At 42.1% G+C, this 24879-nt stretch overlaps 1 protein-coding gene across 5 annotated transcripts in view; it reads left to right on the top strand.

Moving 5' to 3' along the window:
• The window catches only part of ttll5 (tubulin tyrosine ligase-like family, member 5), a 61658-nt gene that overhangs the window by 28437 nt on the left and 8342 nt on the right, over positions 1-24879 (top strand). For 3 of the 5 annotated variants that reach the window (XM_050061112.1, XM_050061116.1, XM_050061114.1), the window contains 14 exons: positions 1569-1676; positions 1826-1917; positions 2496-2558; positions 3218-3366; positions 3648-3903; positions 4874-4991; positions 5444-5590; positions 5698-5789; positions 5918-6066; positions 6345-6920; positions 7910-8097; positions 10132-10271; positions 19299-19497; positions 23972-24180. In XM_050061112.1, the coding sequence (XP_049917069.1) occupies positions 1569-1676; positions 1826-1917; positions 2496-2558; positions 3218-3366; positions 3648-3903; positions 4874-4991; positions 5444-5590; positions 5698-5789; positions 5918-6066; positions 6345-6920; positions 7910-8097; positions 10132-10271; positions 19299-19497; positions 23972-24180 (2486 nt within the window). The remainder of the gene's footprint in view (positions 1-1568; positions 1677-1825; positions 1918-2495; positions 2559-3217; positions 3367-3647; positions 3904-4873; positions 4992-5443; positions 5591-5697; positions 5790-5917; positions 6067-6344; positions 6921-7909; positions 8098-10131; positions 10272-19298; positions 19498-23971; positions 24181-24879) is intronic. The other 2 variants (XM_050061113.1, XM_050061115.1) reach the window with 2 other exon arrangements.

Raw genomic sequence — 24879 nt, forward strand, 5'->3', positions numbered from 1 at the left:
AATACTGGCAATTATGTCCGCCTGGCACAAACCACATGTTTTGGACAACTGTGAAGTGACAGAATGTCCCAGCATCATGGTTCTTATATTGCCAGATTCCAGAGAGTCTCCCCTCTTCATATATGGCAGAATATGTCAACTTCCAACTTGCTATGGTGAGATACATGTAAAAATGTAAGAATGTAGTCAGACGGATTTGTTTTTTTCATTGATATAAAAATTAATATAAAATACAGGCACATAGAAGGACATGGCATGATGGCAAATCTGGTTAGCCTAGATTGTCCTGAAAAAAAAAAGAAAACAAGATATAGCATGTGTATGTAGCCTTTATAATGACTGTGATATGAGCTTAAAAGTAAAGGCAGTAAAAATACCCCAAAAAGGCCTCTGGCCCATAGGGTTAAAAGCCCATTTCAGACCAATGATTTGTGAGGACACAAAACTGTGCAGAGAAAAGTTGCAGCGGTGTGAATTGGCCGCTTTGAGCTCGATTCAAGCCGGTTGATGGTGTCACGTGCAACTCAGCTGGTCAAATTACTGGCGGCTGGTTTTAGACTGAAACCACATCACCTGTTTCAACAGCCAGTCGTCCCCGCCGAGCCCTCTGTTTCCGTCCTCAGTGTGCCGTGTCAGACGGTGGGTCGCTGCTGCTGTTGCTGCATGTGTGTGTGTGCTTATAGCCCCCCAAACCACAACCCATTCTCATTGATTGATTCATTGGCGCTGGGTTTTTTTGTCATTGTGGTGTATTTATCATGAATACAGTCCATCTGATGCTTGTTTAGTTTATGTTTTTCGGCGTGTCGTCACTACTACAAATGCAACTGTAGCCAGTCTCTCACTATCACTATCCTAATTCATATTTTAATAATAAGCTACAAATTATATTCAGCCACAAAATCAGCCTGAAAAGCTGGAAATCAGAATGGAAATACAAAGAGCTGTTGCATAGAGATGATACGCCGTCTCATCTAGTTGCATTGGTGTGAAGTGGCAAATTTTTAGATTGTTGCAGAACGGCGTATTACAAGTAGTTGCAAGATTCAACTTGTCTCGTAGCGAAACTTTGGTCTGAACTGGACTTAAACAGTCCAGATAGTCCAGATAGTGCCTGCGCCCCATGTACAGAGGCATTGCCTTGCTGCAGCGGTCATGGGTTCGAGTCTGGCCTGCAACCCTTTGCTGCATGTCAGTCCCTACTCTCTCTCTCTCTCTCTCTCTCTGTCTCCCCATTTCACACACTGTCCTATCCATTAAATGCAAAAAGCCCACAAAAAAATCTTTAAAAAAACAACAACAACAACAAAAAACAAACAGACCTGATCAGCAAAAGGTAAGGTATAATGTTTAATTTTTGTGTAGGGTCTTTTCCGTAACGTCAGACACTTACCATAACAATCTGAGCCTGTTAGTGGCAAAAACAAAGACAAAGGCAAATTTTATTTATATAGCACATTTCATACCCAAAGTGCTTTACGGATTAGATTTCTTTTTTAAAAAGAGGGATGACAGTACATGTATGGGATTAGTTTAGATTGATTAGTCTCTGCTCTTCTCCCCTGTAGCGACAGAGGCCCACATCAGCCAGTAACTCAGAAACAGAGGGGTCGAAAGACAAGCCAGGGCCTAAACAAGGCCAAGGAGACAGCACTCTGAGCTTGACTGCTGAGGAGGTAAGGCCTCAACAACAACATTGTGTGACATGATGTGTGTGATTATTATTTCTTTTCTTTTTTTTAAATCAAAACCTTATGGGAACCTGAAAGTACAGTAACTCTTTAAAACTGTGTCCAAACCATCTTTTGTGTTCTTTCCCTAATAGATCAAAGTGCTGAGGAGGATAAAGGAAGAGTACGAGAGACGAGGAGGCTTCATAAGGATCTTCCCCACTGCAGAAACATGGGAGCTCTATGGGTAAGCTGAGCCAAGAAGGAACAGATGTATCACTTGTAACCCCCAAGGGATGTTTGTCTATAATGTTAGTCATTATTAATACTGTCTTCAAATAAGTGGGGGCACTTAGGCTAAATTAATGCAATCAGTGCTTAAAGCCAGACCGTACGACTCCTCTTGACTGTCACTAATTGAAGCACCAGACTAAGGTGTAGCTACACAGTCGGTATTTGTTGAACTCTGTCTATTATGTTCCTGGGAAGGCTTATATCAGACAGCGACTTTATGTTGAAATTGCATTGGAGCCCCTATTAGGGAGGAAATCTGTTTTTGTGCTTCTAATTCATATTCCTATATGAGGATTTGTTGCTTGATTAGATCCATGGCTCTCTCAGCAGCAGGGATTTTGTGGCCTTTTTAAAAGCATATTATTGGGCGGTCTGGGGAATTATTGGTGCATTTAACAGCGGCTGCTTCCAGAGCCGCTATATCACAGAAGCCTCGTTTTTAACACATTTGCCGCAAATAAGGAGGCCGAGGCTCATCGGTGCTCCTGCCTTTATGATTATTATAATTTGCTTATTATCTTCTTCTCTCAGTGGATATCTGGAGTCCAAGACATCAATGAACTACATGTTGGCAAACAGACTTTTCCATGGAAGGTAAGCATTTCCATTGTGGTTGGGAATTGGGGAATAAATCTCTCCATCAGTTTGTGGAAACGGTTGGATTCGAACGTGGCGTTTGTTTGGTCTTTCGATTGGATAGGTGAGAGCTGAACAGCTGAAGAGACGTTGCACAGTCAACTTTTCCAGCGCGCCCGATGTCTATGTGGCATTGTGGCGTCGATTTGGGGGCAGGAGGGGAAAGACAATTATAGATGAACTGGGCCTTTTTTTTTATTGAACCACATTTTTGTTATTGTAATACAACATGCATTTATGTCATTTGAATCAGTTTGGGCTTTCAACTTTTAACCACAGCTTTGACTATTGCACAGTATTGTCTGGAGATTTGGCCCCCAACTAAGTCCATTTATGATTTTTCCGTATTCGTTAGGTAGCCAGATTAGAAAGACGTTTGTTGCTACAAGACCTCAGTTGCTGTTATTATTTGCCATTTATCCTCTCTCCTTTGGATCATCACTGTCTCCCACGTCAACTTCTGGACAAGCTACACACTAATCTTTCTGAGAACTGGCTCCAGTTAAAGTTGAAATTTATAACTGTTGCTCTGCCTTATAATTGTTGATGATACACGTATAAATCATTACAGTTGTTGTTATTACCATTGTGTTGACACGTCTTGTGCTGTCTCCCAGGAATGTGAATGGGAATGTGCAGCTGCAGGTGGATGCTGTCCACGGCTGTCACGTTGTCCAGTACGAGAGGAAGCTGCTGTCTCTGGAGGCACGTAAGAGGAGACAGGGCCACCTGACTCATCGCTCTGCTGAAAGGAAGAAGAAATCGGGTAGGCCTGATGTTTTCTGCTTCAATTCAGGAAACAGCTTTTTTTCTCCTAGAACTGAGGACAGTGTAGCTAAGTGGGACAACATCACACGCTAATGCACGTTTGTTTCCAATAAATAACTCCCCCGTGTCACGGTGAGGTTGGCCAAATATGACTCTGAATGACTTCATTTCATTGCAGCAACAATAGAAAGCCTATTTTGAGTGTATGTGTGTATTTTATCCAAAATGCCAGTGATGCAACTGACATTTGTCTTCCCTTTGCAACGCTGCATACCTCAGGGAAAGAATCCAAGGCCTCCCCGACTGAGAGCAGCAGTCAGGAGGGAGAGGAGTGCGCTCAGGAGGAAAGAAAGGAGGTGAAACAAGCTCTCGAGCCAGTCTCACACAGGGCTTTGGTAGCAGAGCAAAGAAAACAAGTGGCCACACCACTGGAGCGCTGCCACGGCGAGACTCTGTCCAGCTCGGAGGCAACCACGCACAATGCCAAGCCCAGAGTCAACCTGCTCAACATCCTTCAGCAGGGGTGGGAGCTCAGGTCAGTCTGAATTCTGGGCTACTGCTCTCATCTCCCCCCTTACTGTAATTTCTTCTCCCTCTTTCCCTGAAGAAGGGATATGAAGTGTAATAATGCACCTACCAAAAAAAGATGGTAAGAAATTGAAGCCCTCTTTACATAACTTATATTTTGATCAGTTTGATTCAGATTAATACCCCACCACACACTTCTAGTGGGTCGTAAGTAATGATTGACAGAGATCACTTCCATAATAATCCATACATTGTTTTTGGAAAATCCTGTTTAGTGTACTTTTAACTGAGTAAGGATAGAAGGGAGTTGTGGTAAGATGATCTCAGCATAGCCTTCCAAGTTGGCTGAGTATAAAAACATCTTCACTTTTCATATACTCTTCAATTCAAATAAAGATACCATATATGCTATGAAGTGCCAAACTCATATTACACACTTTACATACTGCTGCAACACAGGCTGCGGTCTGATGTTGATTTTAAAAGTGTGCCTGAAATTATAATTTGAGGAGGAATTACAAAAACAAGTCTGAGTTTGTAGAAATTCCTCAGTGCCTGCCAGGACTGTGCATGGAGCAGGGAAATTATAGTACAGCATATCATTGTTTGCGTTTGACAGCTTTTTCCAAAACATTTTTTTTTTTTTTTTCGGCTACAATGTTCCGACAGTACTCTTTCCAGGTTCACCCAGTTTATCATTTTGATACCGGCACACGGCAAGATATACTGTGTTTCAACAACCTTTGGCTGAAAGTGATACATGCCTGTTGTTGCTTTCTCCCTCTCTGCTCTGGATGATATGTCAGCTGATGAGTACATGAATGAGTGTAACTGTTTGTTCTAACAGATGTATCACATATTCCAGTGCCACAAGCAGAGGACTTAGGGGATAATGCTCATTATCAACTGTTGTTCCGTCTTTCCTTTTCCGTTGCTTTACCTATGCAGTTCTTGATTTTCCTCTCTCCCCTCTCCAGTAAAGTACAGGCCCGGATTGCCTTTTCCTCATACCTGCAGCGAGTGCAGCAAAGACTGTTGGCAGAAAGCAGGGCCAACGCCATCCCAGCTTGGCCAGACAAGGACAACGACCAAATGGTATAACGAAAATCATTTTTTAATCTCCCTTTCCTAATAAATGGACATGGGTGGAATACCCCGGGGCATTGTTTCCCTTGTATGTATATACATGCCAGATTTCCCCTTATTATTATTATTACTCTCTTACTCATATGTACCCTGGCCGTCGCTGAAATGTGTACGAGGCATTTTGTGGCCACATCGGAGGAAAACGTGGTCTCTGTAAAAGTTAGCCTGATTGGAAAGTCTGCATTGTTATGGCATACATCATCATCATCAGTGACCTCAAACCTTTGTGGAAAATCAATGTAAATTTAAGTCGATCTGTAGGCCGGTAAACTTAAAGGTCTCAGTGTTTTGAATGGCTGAGAACACACAGGCAGCTTGAATTTGTGAAGCATGATGAATCAGTGATTCAGGGAAATGATAATAAAATATTTCTCTTAAATGTTTTGCTTTTGTCTGCACAGGAGCTGGTGATTCGCTTCCTGAGAAGAGCAGCCAGTAACCTTCAACAAGACATAAAGGTGGTCCTGCCCAGTCGACAGCTTCCACTCCAAGACCGCAGACGCATCCTGTCCCACCAGCTAGGAGAGTTTATCCACTGTTACAACAAGGTGACCAGACTTTACCACGGAATCACAAATCTAGGCGATGATGCAAACATGGGAAACATTATGCGCGTTGAGTAAACCTGCTGTCTTATTCTTTCCTATCTCCTCAGGAGACTGAACATATGGTGAAAAAACAGGAGAGCAGCAAAGAGGAGCATTGTGTCAACCCCAGTGTGTTTCAGGAGTACATCACTGTGGCGAGGTTAGTGAATTGGCAAGTCCACTGACTATTGTTCAGCACTTGGCTCTTTACTGTTCCTCTTATATATGCTACTGACTGCAGAGTGATCTCAATCTGCTATACACATTCATCTTCTTATTTTTCAACAGTGAAAATGATCTGGAGGAAGTTCTGACATTCTACACACAGAAAAATAAATCAGCCACAGTCTTCCTAGGAACAAAAGTCAGCAGCGTTAAGAAAGACGTTCATGAAGTAAACGCCTCAGGAGATTCAGGCAACTGTGAGAATTCCAAAAGTGAGTTCTTCCCGAGTGTTTTTTTCCACATATTTTTCTTACTGAAGATCTGGTTTATGTTTAATATTTTATCATTCAAGCACAGTAAACAGGAATTGTTTAGATTTGTAAACCCAAAAAAAAAGTAAAGGGAAAAAAAAGGATTGAGTCATCTGGGGTGAAGAAAAGGTCAGCTTCAAACGATTAGCACTCATCGGGGGAAAACAAATGTGTGTCAGAGCCGAGGAATGGCTAACTGATGATAAAGGAAGCTCTGGCTTCTTTCTCCCTTTGAACAGCTCTGCCTGTGGCCAAAGAGGATTCCAGCGCTTCGGAGTCGTCGCTCTCCACGGGGAAAGTCAGCAGTGACCCAGACATCAAGGCCACTGAGAGTCAGCCTTCTGTCCGCGCTGAAGACCAACAGGCAGCAGTTAGAACTGGTAAAATCCAACCGGAGGTCCAGGCCTCACAGCACTGCTCCAGCTTTCCTGTGACTTTAGAATGCACTCATATTCATCTGCAGCACTGTACCCCCGCCCCTACGTCCCTGCCTCTCCATTGTCCGCCACCGCCGCCGCCTCTTCAGCCACCATCCTACGCACAGTCCTTGGCTAAGTCTCAGTTCTGCCATTCTGAGACTATTTCCGACCCGCCTGCGTACAACCCTGCCCTCGTGGTCACACAGCCACCAAGGGCAATGTGGACAGCTGTTTCCACTGGTTATAACACAGTCTGCACGGGGCAGCCGACCCAGGTGCTCAGGAGGATTCAGTCCTTTACATCATCGACGCCCAGCTCTGGAGCCGCCTCTTCCATCCCAAGTGCCACGCACATCTATAGCCAGAAGGTCTCTAGACCTACCTCTGCAGGTCAAGGTAAACACCAGGCTTCCCACGCTCATGAAATTCCTGGAAATGTTATGAAATTAGAGAAACTGTTTTCCAGGCCTTGAAATGGTTTGGAAATAGGAGAATGTTTTAAAAAAGTTTTGACTATACATTGTTTTAACTGTTGTTTAAAATATCATATAACATCACGTGAGATATGTTCCTAGTATTACTAATTTAAAATCTAGTGCTGCGCTGCACATAGACCAGACTGGCATTATGTCATCATTAAGGCCACACCCCCTTTTGGGGGAAAGAAACACACTGTCACATCTGTCGAGAAACAGGAAAGTGCAGAAAAGCTGTTGTGTAGCAGGTTAACGAAGGCTTTCACACTGAGATTTAAGGGAAAAAAATATTCTGGTTGAGCAATATCTGGCTAGTGTGTTGGGTATTAATGGATGAGGAAAGACTGATGAGACATGATGGCGATCAACCTTCATTTATAAAGGTATCACGAACACTCATGTTCAGACAAGGTTGCAAAACAATTATTAGACATGACTATAAAACAAATGTTTGTTAAGCAAGAAATAAATGCATAAAAACATGTCAAAATTATGATCCAAATACGAGTCAAATTGCATCGGCATCTGTCTATAAAATCTCAGATTTTCTATCCCCCAAAAAGGGGCGTGGCCTTGATGTTTTGCAAAGTGACTGTACAGTATGTGCCGGTCTAGTCTATTGGCAGTGGGCTAAGCAGGTAGTTAGTGGTGGGAATGTCTAATGAGGAAGTTGGAGTTTGCAAGAGCTAGCAGTTTGCGTATCTGCAAATGCCTGGGAAGTGCGTGTGTAGTAATGTATGGCTGTATCCATATTAAACTACTTAAAAGAAGTAATGAAAAGAGGGTGTTAGTTTGGATATTCATTGGTAAAAATGTGTGGGAATCCTGAACGTCACTATTCTACATGCTGTTGTTTATTAGTTTCACTGGCATGTTCTCACAGTTGTCCTTTGTTACTCTGTGTGTCAGTGATCAAGAGGAGCAATTCCAGTAAGCTGAAGTCAAACTCAGCAGGGACATTAAAGGAGTTAAACTCCCTGTCAGCCCAAGCTCAGTCTAACCAGCAGGCCTTCATCTCAGCCCTCCAAAAGCTGGCCGACAAGCAGGTAGCTCGCCACTATGCCAGCTCCAGTCACATCAACCTGCTGACACAACACGTGAGTTCATTACGGTCTTACCTCTGTGCCCCACTGAGCCAACAGCTGCGCCCACCTGCAGCAGGAAGTTCCATTGTGCTCGCATAAGAAGCTGTGTTGGGTTATTAAGCAACTGTAAACTGATCTGTGTAGTGTTGCATGTAAGGCAGAAGAATCTGGGCCCGCTGCAGTAGTCTCTCACTGTGAGGTCTCTGATATTTCTCTTTGTTGATGCGTAAACCTGGCTCTGACCCCATGCTGATTGGCGGCATCTAGCTGCTCATTCGTTCAGCAGACCCGTTGGAGCCGGAGGGTCTGCTGCTTCGCACCGTGCACCTTCCTCCTTCAGTCCATGGCTCGCCTGCAGTCTGTGGGCTGGGGTTGGTGCGGGGGTGGGTCTGGAACCGGGGTTTGAAGCTGGCTGGCCTAAACAGTGGTGAGCCGCATCAAGCCTCAGCTCTGTGTGAGGTCTCATTATCAGATGCACCATGGGGGAGTGATTTCTGTTGATACTTAACAAGCAGCCACTTTTTTGTGGTAATTGATGCTTATAAATAGAGGAATGTAGCAAATTGGCACCGAGCAGGGGAGCGGCAGCTCGGTTGGCTCCATCACCACTTTCTCCTATATTCCCCAAAGGTTTGTCATTCGGCGTCGTGGGGAGCCCCTCAACCTTTCCTCCCTTCTCCTCCCCTTCTTCCACCACCTCCTCTGCCTCACTGGATTTTTTTCTGTCAAAGTTTTTTGTGATGGCACCAGACCACACAGACTGCAGATTTTATGGCTTCCTTTCGACTGTTCATTATTCTGTCTATCTGAAAGGTGTTTGCTGTATTTCTTTTGCATAGTTAATCCTGGGCATGGCAGCAGTTTATTTTGCTGAGTAAAATAGTCCAGTGTTTTGCACTTAAAGGCTCAGAGTGCATTCTGTGTTTTTCTTTGGGCTCAGATTTGAAGTCATTAAATCACTCACTGAACTAAATGGAGAACGTTGTAAACACGAACAACACCCTGTTGCACTAGTTGACCTCTAAGGTTTAAGTAATTACTCACTCTTATGCTCGACCACATGTATACAAAACAGAAACTGAAATTGAGTAAAGCCAGGCATAGTTGCCTTTAATAAATTGAATGTACTCCTACGCTGTAGTGCACGGATATGAATCCTTCAAGCATGTGTGTATGTTTATGTCTAATAAGTTATTATAAGACATCCTTGTAACATTGTGTCTCACTTAGACAAGGCAGTGTATGTGACCTTAGACGACTGGGCATTATAAACACTGGGCGATGGTAGCTGCACCTTATGTGTTAGTACGATTGTAGTTATCCTGTTTTGATCTCTTGTCATGATATATGACAATTCATCCAAAAGCCCAGCAATATTGGCACCCATGTGTGGTTTTATTTCCTCCATTTAGATTAGATGGTAAGAATCCACCCAGTCTACCCTAATAAGTAATTTAGAGCTGAGGCTGAGTAGCACCACGCTAACACATTTTTCACGTCGTTCAAGCCTTGGCAGCATTACAATTTTCCCATTGGACTATTTAGTGCACAGGAGGAAATAAAGTAAATAAAACGCCACAGCTGTATAATTTATTCTCCCATTAAATTTCACTGGACATTATTCCCAGGGTAGTACAGAGCAGCACAGAGGTGCAGTTGCTACAGTAGTCCTGATGTGGTTGTAAACAGATTCTGACCGGCGAGTCATGATGGCTGATTCTTTCAGAGATGGAGAAGGGAAAGAGGGGTCGGGGGGGGGGGGGGACCACCTGGATTTAGTGCTGAGCGGAGACTAGCTGTGCCATGTGCTGTGTATACATTTCACACAGCCCCCAGAGACAAGAGGATGAAGTGGTCAGTGTAGGGAGGAACACAATATGAGTGCTTACTGAGCATTTGCATTGCTGTAGAAGTTGGGATTAGTTGTGGGGTGTTTGTTTGAAGTGACTTAACACTGATTTTGTTCATGAATGCCTACATCTTGTAAATACAGTACGTGTAAAAAAAAGTTGAATCATCTGTTGAAGTTTGCTCCTCTGCCCACAGTTGACCAACCTGAACCTGGCAAACAGGATGCTGAGCAGGGAGAGTGCCACACTGAACCCTAAAATGCGGCATACTCCTGCTGCAGCCCAGGGACCACTGAAAGCTGTTCACTCTGGAACAGATCTATGTAGCAGCACGAGGTGAGTCCAAAGACACGTGGCATATGCAGGCAATAATTTGGGGTTTTATTTTAACAACACATCAAATCTGTGATACATAACTCTGGGAGAAAATAGCATTTCAAGTATACATTTCTTTAGTACAACTAGGGATGCACCAAATCGATACACTGAATTGTCACTTGTGCTGATGCTGCTTTTATCAAGCGGATAGAGTATCTGAAATGATGTGACTGATCCTCATTAAATAAAATGTCTTCCTCAAAAAGTCAGTATAAAATTCAGTGTTTCCACCATCAGTTGTTTAGGAGTAAAGGCTGCTCACTCCTCATGTTATCTTAGATAAAAATGATTCCAAAGGTTTTTTCAAGTTGTGGTATACAGATCATTAAGATGGGAAAGCGGGTGCACTAGTAACTGATGAGTACTTGGAATCAGCAGATACTCTGCAATGAAGTACTGGAATTGGAACTGGGAAAGAGGAAGTTTGAATGGTGCATCCCTTCAACCATTTTCCACCGGTCTTACAGATAAAGATATAGTTTCTGCAACATTTTAAAGGGAATTAAAGACGTCCAGTATGTTATTACCATGACCTAGAAAAGTTCAATTAATGTCTGTGAACATGAGCGGACAGCAGCGACGAAGAGCCATCAAAAACATCTTGGAAGCTGCTGAAAAGGCTTCCTGGGTAATGAGTGGCAAAGTGAGCCACCTGGTCACAAGTCAGGGCCTGATCATCCCCGTCTGGGTCGCCCAGGTGAGGGTGTCTGATGTTAAGACCCGAAACACCTGATGACCTAATCACTGATGATGTGTCCAGGTAACACAGCAAGGTGTACCACATGACTCTCTCAAAGCCAGAAACCAGAGAATTAAGTCTCAAGCTTGTGATGTCTTAGAGTTTGAAGCCTGGCGCTGCTCCATAGACAGTAAATGGGAGATTGGGAGTTTTCTTTTTTCATAGTCAAATGAGCTTTTTTCTATTGTAATGTTCTCAGTTCTGAAACAGAAAAAATGTACCCATAAACTCAGAACATCCCCCTGGGTGCTCTCAGTGTCATCTAGAACAGTAATTCCCAAATGATGTGCCGTGGTCCAAAAGTGGGTCACAAGTCCATTCTAAATGGACCGCAAGTGACTCGCAAACGTGTCAAATTTGTAAAAAACACAGTTTATTTTTAAGTACAGTGAATTTCCGGCACAGGGCTTTTATTTTTAAGTGCCATTTCCTGCTGTAGAGTGAGTGAATAACAGATGGCCACTTAACAGAGACAACAAACTAGCTTGACGACATGGCCAAACTCAAGTCTGACACTGAATGTATTAAACTGTGTGAACCTTGAACTAATGATGAGGGAGAAATCTGGACCCCATGGCTGGATCAGTTGGAAACCACAGATCTAGAACATTTTTCCCAATTCATTGTCTATGGAGCAGCTCTAGACTTTATACTTGGTGACATCACAAATTTGAGTTTGAGCTTTCTAGTTTTTGGATTCTGGAGAGAGTTGCTCATGTCCACTAATATTTTTGGACTGTCTTAGACCATAGAAATAACATTTATGAATTTTGAAAATGGCTGTAGTTCCCCTTCAGGTCCAACTGAAATTACATTGCTTTTTTTGTCTACTTAAGCATACATAGCTGCTCTGTTTTCCTTTGAGGGAAGAAATCACAAGTCAGGGGGAATGAATACATATTTTATCTCATGATAGTTTTATATTAATTTCACGGAATACCGTTGGGTATCCGTAGAAAACTTGTGTAGATACAGCTGATTACATTTTGCATTACGCAGTAGCATCAGAATTCCAAATGTGAGTTCAGGTGGACTTTCTTTTTCTTGTGGAAATAGCTACAGTCCCTTCTCTCTTACCCCGCTTTTGCATTTAGCCCACACTGTACCTCCGCTCCCGTGTAAGTGCTCCTGTGCTCCTTATGGTCAAATTTCACCATTGTGCTCAAGTGCACTATTTATTCGCCCTCCCCCGAGGCAACAGAAAAGGAATAGTGCACTACAGTCTCAATGGGGTTCACTGCCAAGGAAAACAGCATATCTCTCCTCTGAGAGCCTTGAGTCTGAGATGCAGAGCTGATGTGCACCAATGCAGACATTGTAGTTAGTATGAACAGCCATTCTTGTTTTTCAGAATCTTTCATAAGACCTAAAGAGTTCACATACTATAGTCGAGTTCCTTTTTTCACTCTTGAGATTGAAGCTATTCACCTATCAAGTGTTATTCACTTTGGCCAATCAATGTCCCGAGGATTATCTGTGTAATCAACTTTACACAAGTCTTTACTGTAGACATTTAGATTGTGGTAGCCTATTTGGTCACACTCAATAGAATCTAAATGCTTTTTTAATGGTCTCTGACGAATTTTTAGATTGAAGATTGTTAGTCTTTGGAAAAGGATTGCGGAGTGCCAACACTCCTCTGGGCAGGCTAGTTCAATACGTGCCTGGAAATGGGCATTTTGTTCTCTTTTTAATAGTGCTTTGTGGAGCTAAGTAACACTAGAATTGGCTGCTGAGTGCCGGCAGTGTGTGAAGCATGCTGGCAGCTTAAAACATTGCGTTGGCGGGGGTGGAGGCGGTGGCGAGGGGGGCAATGTCAACACCCACATAGTCTGTCTGCTCCAGGCTCTCGCCTCTGCAACCATTGACTCCCCCCCCCACCCCATATCTCACCCCTCTCACATTGCTCTGAGGAGAGAAGGAAGGAAACAGGACAGAATACGATCACACTGCCATGCCTCTATGGTACCAGGCCAGGATAATAAACCAGCTATTTGAAGGTGTAATTCATTGAGGGGTGAGCATTGAATGGTCACTCCGGTTTTATTTTTGTCTTGATTTGTGAGTGACAGTGCTTCAGACAGCTTGGGCTTGATCTTGGACTCTGTTTTTCCAGTCCTGCCCTTTCTTATGTATCGAGCTGTCAGGGAATTCCAGGAATGTCTGGCCTTCTTTTCCCTTTTTAAAATGTTTTTATTTCCACAAACCAAGAAGAGAGATTTAATAGAATTTATAATTTTATGGATAGCCTCACGCAGCTTTTATATACGAAACTGAAAAAACAGATTGTACTTTTTGATCTCCCATTTAAGTTTAAATCTTTAGTGCTTTGATGGGATCATACATTTCTTCTTGGCCTTTCCTATATTGTTTCCTTCCTTCCTTCATACGTCACAAAATGCATTTTTGTACAGCTTTTATATTTCAGCTATGCACATAACAGATTATTAATTCATAGAAGGAGGAATATACAATAGCTTTTGTTCGAAATCTTATTCTGAATCTCTCCAGAAAATACACAGCTCCCTTTATCTTTCCATTTGTCACTGGCTCGCTATACAAAAAGCTCTCTTGTACCCCAGTACTCTGAGCCCTTGGTTTGGCATTCACCTCTTATTGCAGTGAAATGTCTTTAATAAGATATTAGGATAAATTGCCTTGATTTCACCTCGGCGCTGTTTCTTATAACACAGAATTTCCTGTGTCCCCCCTCCCCCCTACACACGGGGCCACGGTTTGTGCCAAACATACTGAAACTGTTAAGCACACTGGCTCTTTAAGCAACCACAGGGGTGAAGTATGATGGGTTTTCAAAGAGTAGCATGGCTCTTTGAAGTGCCGCTGCCAGGATCTACCAGGTATGCCTCATCAGCACTCTGAGAGCTGCTGCCTCACTCCAGTGTGCTGACAACCAGAGGGGCTTTGAAGCGTACTGCACGTCTTCATGTGTCCGCCGTGAGCTGAGGGATAGCTTCCGGTGTTGGACCTCCTGAAACGTTTATGATGATTTCCATTCGATGTACCTGTGAAATGATGTGAGCCTTTTGAGACCCTCAGACAGTCAGACACTCAGACTATTAGTCAAGGAGTCAACCTCAAAAACACTTAGGCTACACATTTCCAGACGGACAAGTTGGCCTAATCGTTGTAATAATTTTGTACTTTTTCAAAGTAGTATCTTAGTTGTTGGTGGTTTGGTTTGCTTCGAGTTAGTTCGACTTGGATTATGTGATGGAGCTCCAAGTTTATCTTGTATCAAGTCAGTAGCAGGTCATGGCTGGTCCTCCACACTCATATTAGTCATATGAACACTCATTAATGTGTCTTGAGCTGCGTTAGCACCACGGCCACAAAAATTGTCCTCCCCTTTTTCTTCTCACTGTCCGTACAAATGACCGCAAAACTATTACCTCCGCAGTGTTGCATTCACTCCAGCACAGCTTGAACTGAGAAATACCACAACGCTGCTTATGCAGGGTATTTTTAGTTCTGTTCAATACTTTGTGAGATTGATGTTTGACTTGGTCGAATTTTGTAAGGACATACAATTCCAAAGGATTTTATGACAGCCCATTTGCTGAACCAACAACCCAACTAATCAGAAAAGCTCTGGTGAAAATTTAAAACTTCTTTTATGGAGGACAAAGTCCCCACAAAATTGGTTTGATGTCTCTCTGCCTTTGAATTTTAAAAAGAAGTTTTTATTTACTTTGATTGGAGCCAGATGTGGTAATAGGGGGGAGAAACCTTTGGGGTAAGAAAGAGTGAAATTCCAATGAGTCCTTATAGGTTATTCCGCAGATAGACACACCTTTACAGCAGTAAACATCCCACCATGTGCAGTATTAACATGTGTATTTCACCTTATGTGTGACTGAAGCGGACAAACCATTACGTTAATTATGTTTTTGTATAAGGTAATTTCTAAGTAATCTCTTAGAAACTACCAGCTTCTTAAAACTATATGTTCACCATCAAACTTGATAAATGTCTTACAGGTGCAGTCAGCGATTCTAATCCATCACATTTTTTGTCAAATTCAGCAAATATCTCCTTGCAGTCTGCTACCTGTCTGTTCTGTGTGTGCACTGTAAAAGTACACAGCCCTGGCTCTTTAAATGAGAAACACTCAAAGTGACTCAGACTAAGCAACACAACACTATTCCATTTAATGTCATCTTTCACGTCCTTGCCCCCGAGGAACAGAGCTACACCATGATAGTAATGAAGCGTAAATAACATCATCAGAGATATTACTGAAGCTTTCGAAGGTACGCTGACAAGGGGGTGTATTGAGTTTTAATATCAATAATTGTGCTACAGAATCACAGACTCTACATTTGATGACTTTAGTAATGTGTGAATTGTAGGTCTGAAGGGCCAGCCAGTCAAAAGCAATTAGCGATGCCAACAACAGGAAGTCACTGCAGCACTGTTTCTTTACTCTGCTGTGGCAGTAAACTGAATATCTTTGGGTTGTGGACAAAAGCAGACATTTGAGGACACGTCATTTTGGACTTTAGGAAGCACTGGTTGACGTTCCCCTCCATTTTCTGACATTTTATAAACCAGTGGTTCCAAACTGGTCCAGCCCTGGGGTCCAGATTACTCTTAGTCATAAGTTCAAGGTCCCACAGTTTAGTACATGCAGTGTCATACTTGTGTTTGGCCATGTCATCGAGCTAGTTTGCGGTCTATGTCAAGTAGCTGTCTGTTAGTCACTCACTCTACAGCAGAAAATGGCACTTTAAAATAAAAAGCTCTGTGCTGGAAATTCACTGTGCTTAAAAATGAAGTGTTTTTTTTTTTGTTTGTTTGTTTTTTACAAACTTTACATTTTCACGGGTCACGTGCAGCTTTTGGACCACAACCCAGCAGTTGGGAAACAATGTTATAAACCAAACAACTAACTGATTAATTGAGAAAATAATAAACAGGTTAAGTGACAATGCAAATAATCATTTGTTGTGTCCTCATTCCAAATAGAGCAGTTTTTAGGGGCCAAGTGGTATATTAAATTGTACTTTCCATCATATTTAAATGTAGGTATTATATTATATCATATTATCTTCTTTTACTCTTCAATCTAAGTGGGTCTTACTGGCAAGATAGTTTTGTCAGCTGCTTTGATTAGCTATGCGACTAATTGATTTTTGTCGGCATTATTATTCATTTTTTTGTTATTATTCACTCATCTTTGTTGTAATCTTTGGAAGTCAAACCACTAAGGTACCTTTGCCTTTCAGTTTTTTAAGTAGAGTTATCCCCTGGGCTAAGACCTCGAACTAGTCATCAGTCCATGCTGCAGATTTCAGGATAATCTGGGTGTTACTCAGCAAAGTTATCCAGATAACTCAGTAAATCTGTTTATTGGAGCAGACCTCTTGTAGTTTCAGGATCCCACATTGCTCACCACTGCACTTAATAAAGCATCAGCATCTTTGTCTAGACTGCTCCCACAACCAATCCCTAGACACTCCGCTTTTTTTAAATGTATTTTAAGGACAGCTCTTCTGAGTGTCATGTTGTTGCAATAAAACAGAGTAAACAAACAACTGAGTAATGGCTGGAAATACCCTCACACTCTTGAGGCGTCTGATGTTTACACTGACCAGGCAGGGCTTTGAGATACTGTGGCATGATGTCATCTCAGACAGTCCATTTTCCCACATTCACACAGAGTTAGATTGATGCCGCACATGTGCTCAACTTGCACTGCTGTGTTGTTCTACAGTAAGTCATATCAGCATATTAAAGGATGGCGGGCGCGGCGGGGAGTAAGCTGACACCAACGAGCAGTAGTCCGACAGGGAGGGAGGTCCCCAGGTTGTTAGAGTTCCACACATGTGCTTTGCTAGTGATGAGAAACTCAGATGTAAAACTGTTCTTCTCTACTGCGTGTCCCATCATTGCTGGTTTTAAATTCATGGTGATCTGGTAGTATTTTTTTGCGTGGTGTTGTGTTGACAAGCCCTGTCTGAAAGGACGTCTCCTTGGGGCCCTACTGTGACATTGTAGTCATGGAAAGCATATGCGCCTGACCGGAGAAAAAGTCCGTTTTAGACCATTTGCTAATAAAATGGTAGCACTGAAGGTCCCTGTGGTCCAGTGTGCAAACTGCAGCCAAGCTAAAGGAAATGACTGCTGTAAACAAAGAACGAGTTCTTGTTTTGTCTCCTGGCGTTGTAGGATCTCTGGCCTTGCGAGCTTCACAGACAAGCCTTTGTTTCCAGAAGCTAAAAAAATGGAATTGGCCCATGGTCACACCAGTTGTTTTTGCAATATATGTGCCATTATGTGAACTGAGAAATGCATGGGTGGATAGCATGTTCACATGAGTTTAAGATCCCTTGTGTCTTTGTTTGGCCACACAGGGCAGGAATATGTTTTCACTTGAGCGACACAAGATTATTATCCCACAGTGTGTATTGTTGTTCAAGATTAATTGAATTCTAATTTTAGAGCTTATCATAGTTTGGCTCTAAAAATATAGCAACTATTGTGATTTTAAGTCTACAGTGTTTCCTCTTATGCTAGACCAATGGACAAATGTTATTGCATGTAACGAGAGGAATTTCCAAGAATTTTTTTTGTGATTATGTCCCCCAGGGATCCGATTTCTTCAACGGCACTTGTATATCTCTCTTTTTTATTTATTTTTTTCATATTTTTTCCTTGTAGCTCCCAATAGTGGCATTATTTTTGGCTAAGGTGGTTCATATACAGCGGCACACCAGACTAAACGTAGACTCAATTTAAGCGTGTCTGAAGGGGAGGCTCACCTCATTGCTTTAACAGAGGCCAAAAGAAGGAAAAAAAGAGGCTGAAACAGGCTTAGTTCTAATGACAGATAATCCAGTTACAAACTCGTGGAGCTCGTCAAAAGGTTTGCTTTCCAGGTTGTGGCTTTGTGATGTGAATGGAACGTGAAGCTCGGGGAGCACTGAGGCAAAGAGGAAAGGTTTTTAGTTCAGCCTGTGTTTGCCACAGGCTTGCCCTCCACTTTGACTCTGATTTGCACACTTTGACTTGAGGCTTCTGTGGGTCCAACAGCCACCAATCTTGTCCTTTTTACTTTTGGCTAGTGGTGTTTCAACTCAGCATGGGGGAAGTAATTAGCTGCTGCCACATCTCTGCCTTGGTTGGATGGTGAAATAACTGACAAGGAAAAGATGGTAACAAATAGTGTGCTGCAGTATAATGGCTTACTATTAAGCCACTGAGGCTTGCACCATCTTGCAGTTTTGCAGGTAATTAGTAGCTATTATGACAGCTCAGTAAAACATTCGTATGTAATTATTTCAACATCATGCTCGCACTCCTGCCTCTCAGTACATGCTATATTTTGTCACACCTCTTCCTACCTTTTCTCCTCTCTGAGTTTCTGTAGTGGCTCTCAAACATTGTTCATGTCCAGGACCCCTAAATTGATGCACATTAGGTCACAGACCCTCATTTGATAAGGTTTCACTTCAGGGACCTCTATTTGAAACGATTTTGACACTTGATATTTGTCACATTTGACGAGATAACTGTGTAGGAAGTGAAACCTATGATCAGAATAGTCACTCTTATAACTCTTACCCACACTGGGCTCACTTCTACAGTTCTGTGAATTTGATTTTGGGGGCCTCCTACTGGTCTACACTCTATGTCTAAATTAGGTTTAACCATTACCAAATGTATTAAACTACCAGTGGCTCAATAACAAAGAATGTTTCCGGGCTGTAGTAGAATTGTCACATCTTAGCTTCACATAACTTTGCAGCAATCTTTTAATATTTTGGGAAACACACTTATTTGCATTCTTGCCGAATGCTAGATAAGAAAACCTCAAAATGAATCTGCAGCCAGCTGCCTGTTATCTTAGCTAAGCATAGATAGTAGGAATGGGGAAACAGCTAGACTGGCTCTGTCCAAAGGAAACAGTTATCCACCTAACAGCACCGTCAGTCTCCAAAATCAGCTATAGAGACCAAAACCATTTTGTGTACCAGGCTGTGAACACGTTTGGCCATTTTAACATGAGTGTCTGTGTGTATTGAATAGCTTCTGGAGCCAGCCTCAAGAGGCCACTCCCGGAGCTGCAGTTTTTGGCTCTTCACTCTTCAGCCCCAGAGGTTGCCGCTTGGGCATTAACTGCAAAGCTACATAGTTTGCGTGATTAGGAAGTGAAGTTGATGTGTGTTTTTGTTGATTGTGTTTCTCTCAACTTTTCCCTGACCTCTTCATTTCTGCTCTCCAAGCCACAGGCCACTGAAGGATGAGGAGGGTCTTTGGGATGGGCAGATGCAGAGTGCCTACAGCTTGGTGACAGGGGTGAACCCCCTGCAGCGCTACCAGCCCACCCAGGGAAGCTACCAGCTTCAGTTTGCTATCCAGAAACTGCAACAGCAAAGACTTCAGTCTCAACAGTTTCTGGACCAGAGCAAATGCAGACACCAGGTATATAGTACTTTATGTTCATGGTGAAAATGATACTGGGTTCACTGATTAATGTTGAAGGCGAATTCCCCACAAGTGTCCTGTCCACAAAGCACAGTGAGCTGGTAACAGTCAACTTTCATCCTCAAGTACATGATAGCTGGGTGGTTACTTTCAGACACATGGGCATGAATTTAAGTACTTTGGTTGAAAAACGGTTTCCCTGCAACAGCAACATATACCTGGAATTTGTTGTAGATTTGTTTTAACTCCTCATGATTTGTTCCTTTAAAACGCTCAGATCTTTTTGGTTTTGATGAATTATGATATAGCAAAAGAGTTGGGAAATGTGTTGCTCGGCTTCTTTTGTTTTCCTTTGATGCCTTACTTTAATATCAACACCACATGGATGAAAACTGAACAACGTGTATGAGAACTATTGAGCTATAACTCAGGAAAACCCTCATATTTGTGTCTGTACAGAATATTCCCTTACCTAAGCACAGTGCCGTCCAAAATAGTACAAAATACGCCCACATCAAGGAGAAAGCTTTCATGTTAGCATTTACAAAGCTATTCTGAGATTCCCTTTCCAAACCACTTAACAAAATGGTGTTCGGTGGGAATATCCTCCTCAACAGAAGCTCATTCCTGGAGAGCCGAACATGACTCCTCACCCCAAGATTACATTGTTTGGCTGAGTGACTCTGCTAGGTTTATATTGGAAGGTGAGTAATCAAGGAATGCTGCCCATGAGGGCACCAAAGAGGCCCTGGTGCAGAGTCCATTATGAGTTTGAAGTCTTTACAGTTCATATCAGATTTGAGCTCCATTTGGGTTCCCATTACAACACAAATAAAATTCTGGGATATGATTTTCTCAGCAGTTGTAATGTAGCGACAAAAAACCTTTTAGTCATGCCTGACTAGCCGTGACAGATGTGATTTGGCTGTTTTTAGGGGGAGATTAGAAAGCGAGAGAGGTCTTGGTCATTTTGCGCAGCATAATTTTAATGTTTAGAGAACAAAGATAGGCCCCCCGTTTTTCTGTACAGTTGCTTTGAAAGACGATCTTAACAGGAAGAGTGTATTCACTTTCCAGAGGATTTTGTGGAGTCCATCTATGGATGGAGAGAAATGGAGACAGGAGAGTGCCATGGGACAGCTTTCAGGGTGGAATGATTGGATGCACCCGCTTTTTTCCAATCTGTCCTGAGTAATGCAGTTGCTCTCACGTCATTGTTTTTTCATCATCATGGTTGGGCCTTAATTAATGCAATTGAGGTGATATTTCTCTTGGCTTGGTCCGGCAGCCTTACGCAAGGCACTTTATGAAAGTGATCCCATGCCTTTCCTCTGTTCCATTCCCCTTTTCATTTCGTCTCATAGTTTGAACACAGTTGACCAAATTTCCGTTATTGCTGACATGTCCCATCATACTCCTGCATGTGCTCTTTACAACGGAGCCATCCTGCTGTTCAGCACTCACAAACTGAGGTCATCGGAAGGCTGACTCTGGATATGGTGTCTCACCATCAAATCAGACAACCCTCCCTAAAATCCTCACCATCCCTCCCCGTTCGGTCCGCCCACATGGGTTTCTCTGCCAGTCTGATCTGGCAGTGTGTATCTAAGATTGGTTCAGGAATTAGTCAGTGACTTGACTACTCTGTAATGGTATGAGAGCAGAGCTCTGGTCTTTGGATACAAATGCATTTCACATCCTTCAACTCACCTTGCTGGCTTTTCTGGCCTCATGGAAAAATTAATTGATGATTTTGGATAATCTGAAGACACAAAAGGAAGTGCTTCATCTAGTGTGAGTGCTCGTGTATGAGTGTGTGCTTCTTTGAGAAGAGAAAGAGACGGGGGGCTGTTCCGGCGCTCCAGTCCACGTTCCAGTTACTGGGTGCAGACTGCGCGGCTCCTCCACAGGCTTGGCTCTGAGCCACCTGGCAGCCAAAGAAAGGTGCCCTTCCTGGTCCCGCTCAAACTGAATTGCAGCCATAGGCCTCGCAACCTGGAAACTCAGCTTCTCATTTATCAACACACAAATTACATCAGATATTCCCTGTCACACTGCCGGCCCTTTTGAACGGCTGCACTGTGAGGCTGGAAAACCATTAGCTTGTTAGATAGCCGTATAAAGCTGCAGAGAAAATAGCATAGACGTGAGACGTGGAAGGAATGTATGCAAAGAATTCCCCAGCACTGCAAGGACAGAGTGAAATGTGGATCTAAAATATTATGTCAGAAAGAAAATGGTATTTTCCCCCCTTCCCAAGCCTTTGAAGAGGTCTTGTACAAACAAATAAATAATGTGAAGAATTCGCTTTTCAGTCCAGCCATCTGCAAAAAAATGTTCTTGTTTTGATACTGGATGGCATTTCATTAATATCTGCACTATTTCATGTCAAGCACTTTGATATTTCATAAATGACCAGAGACTATATTTTTGTCCCATGACTAACCCATTCCAAATGTGATTGCACTTCCTTATTCCTCTTTTGGAATTGTGTTTGATTTTTTTAAACAGTACAGTACATACATACCGTAGCATACTTTCAAAAATATGTGCAATACATGGACATTATACATGTATTCATATACGTAAGGATCTCTGCATCTATGCAGTGAGAATATCCTGATTCAAAACAACCATATATTTGAATTTTCACCTAATTATGATTATGTATGATCCCAAACCAATACCATTCTAAAATATATTAAAGTATCCTGTTTTTATTTTAATCACATGCCCTGCTGCAGAACACTTAACCTTGTGTAAAGATATACTATGCAGGATTTTCCTAAAATACAATTTATAGACTCATACAAAGGTAATTCCCTTTCAATCATCAGTTATGACCCAATAGATGTGTGTAGTGGTGTATTTATCTGTAAAGACTCTGCCTGTATTTTTTTTATTTTCTTCTCATTTTGTTATGTTAGGGATGTTTAGGACGTGAATGGGTGTGTACCCCAACATCACACAGGTGAGATCGGGAGTTTATAAAAAGGTAGTGACCAGGTGCCATACTGTTAGCAGCATGCATTTGAAAGGCACAGTGCTGAAAAACGTCAAACAGAAGTCAGTCTGAGGTTGGATTTTATTTCCACTGTTGCTGGAGATACTGTTTGCAAACAGTAACCGACAATGCCTGCATAGTATACCTTTAAGAATATAGAAAATTAAACATTGATTGTTGTGATTTGTATATTTTTATTTGCATTTTTGTTAAAAAAGAACCAGATTTTATCCAGTTTTTTACATGCCCTTGATAATGCTTTGGGAGATCATAGTAATTAAAGTTATATGTACTTAAATTCTGGATTAAATCTCCTGACCTTTCAATCAAGACTTCATTGAAGGCGATTTTAAGATGTTTTTTATGAGCAGGATTACTACTTAGGGCAAAAAGAATACAGTAGATTCAGTTTGATGTAATGAAAGTCAGCTAATCATGTATTGAATTTCAACATTTCTTTACCAAGTAGATTTCAAAGTATCAAATCCATAATGAGCATACAGATCAGCTTACAATCAACCACAGATTTCATATTACTTTCACATATTAGAAGGAGTAGTGGTCCTAGGATTGATCCTTGTGGAACACCACAAGCTCCTCGATCTTTAATATACTTACTTTACTTTTAACATCGATATATTGAAAAGATATCTACTTAGAAGTTGTTTTTAACAGGGTCACTGCAACAATATTTTAGGGACTAAGTTCTAAAGGTACTGAGAGCCCCACTGCTATTATTTTTGTAATGGGTGTTCATGGCATCTCAGTTGTTGTACGAAAAAGTTGTAATTTGAACCATCTCGCACATCCACAGGGGTCCAAGAAATGCTGGCACACATGTTGGGATCACTTCAATAATCCCTCTGGCTCGACCAGCTTTGGTCCAAAGTCATTTTCTGACCTGCCACTCTTCAAGCATCAACAAGCATTTTTTAATCCTCTTAAGTTTGTTGGGTTGAGATAAGTTAAGGTAATGTACACTGGTCAGCTGGAGACAGTTATTTTGGCTTCCATTTCAAATTTTGTCTAAAATAGAACAGTTCTACAAAGTTGGAAGTAAACTAGACCCAAACATTATCAAATGTGCCTGATCACATGCTTTTCACATGTGAATGACCCTGACAGCAAAAACGCATAAACAGTTATCTGATCTATGCAATGCTTTGTCCCATTGTGATTACTATTGTTTGATCAATGAGTAATCATTGTTAATAGCTGCTCTTACAGGCCTCATACTGCCTGAGTATAAATCAAGGTTATCAAACTGAGATGATAAATGCAATACCCTTTATTATTAATCACTATTTTATCATTTATGATCTTGTTTTGATCTTTGTTTCAATTGCTACAGGTCACTAAAAATAACATAACGTAACTTACTTGTATGCCTCCAATGTTTTATATCCAAAATTGTCGAAAGTATTTTCATTGTCTTAATGATGCTGACATTTTTTTCTTGTTTCTTAGGCTCAATTTCCAGAGCAGACACATACTTCACACACCCAGGCTCCCACGAACTCATCCAGCTGCCCTCCATCCAGCTTTCATGTTCGGCCCAATCACGGTCATGGCCACAGCCACATCCAAACCTGTGTTAGTCCTGCTCTCGCCCCAAAGCCGCCCAGCAGTGCCAGAGAGAGACAGACCAGGAAAACAGCAACAAAGCGCCTCATCAAGTAAGACCAGCCTTCAGACTGAATGCATTTACTTCAGATTTACTTGTTTTGAACTCCTGATGCTACTTAAATCCAGTATAGCTGAGAGTTTACCAGAGTCACTACGTTATTTATTGCACATTAAGGGATTGCAATGGGGATGACATTGATTGGCCGCTGCTTGGATATTAAGAAAAAAATCCTTGGGATCGGTGAGTTCAAGAGGACATGGCTAATGCTAACGAGAGTTAGAATATGTGCGTAGTGGAGTGCTCCCAGTCTTTTGGCCGCGGGGTGTATCTGCCTGTTCAGTAAACAACCTCATCACAGGCCTGATTTCTGCCTGAACCGTAAACAAAGCGTGGTTCAGTGGAAGGGCCCCGGGCTCCGAGCGTCGTTTAATTCCTGTTTGGTTTGGAGATAAGCTGAAGAGCACAGAAGGGAAAATAAAAGGAAAGGAGTGAAACAGGGCTGAACTGCCAGCTATTTCCCTCACTTACTTTATGACTTTATTACTGCAACATCTGGCCAAATTACACAACAACAGCAAACCTTTGTGATCGGGGCTGATTGTTTGTTTAAAGCACGCTGTTGCAGTTTGAAGGACTCTTCACACTGCGTAAGAGAGAAGGAACAAAGAGTGTTTGTGTTCTATATGACTGAAGCCCATACTGTTGCTAGCTTGCTGACACTCTAAGCAGTAGAGTTGAGAGTAGCAGG

Source organism: Epinephelus moara, chromosome 14 (genome assembly GCF_006386435.1).
Source record: "Epinephelus moara isolate mb chromosome 14, YSFRI_EMoa_1.0, whole genome shotgun sequence".
In the NCBI taxonomy this organism is placed as follows: domain Eukaryota; kingdom Metazoa; phylum Chordata; class Actinopteri; order Perciformes; family Serranidae; genus Epinephelus; species Epinephelus moara.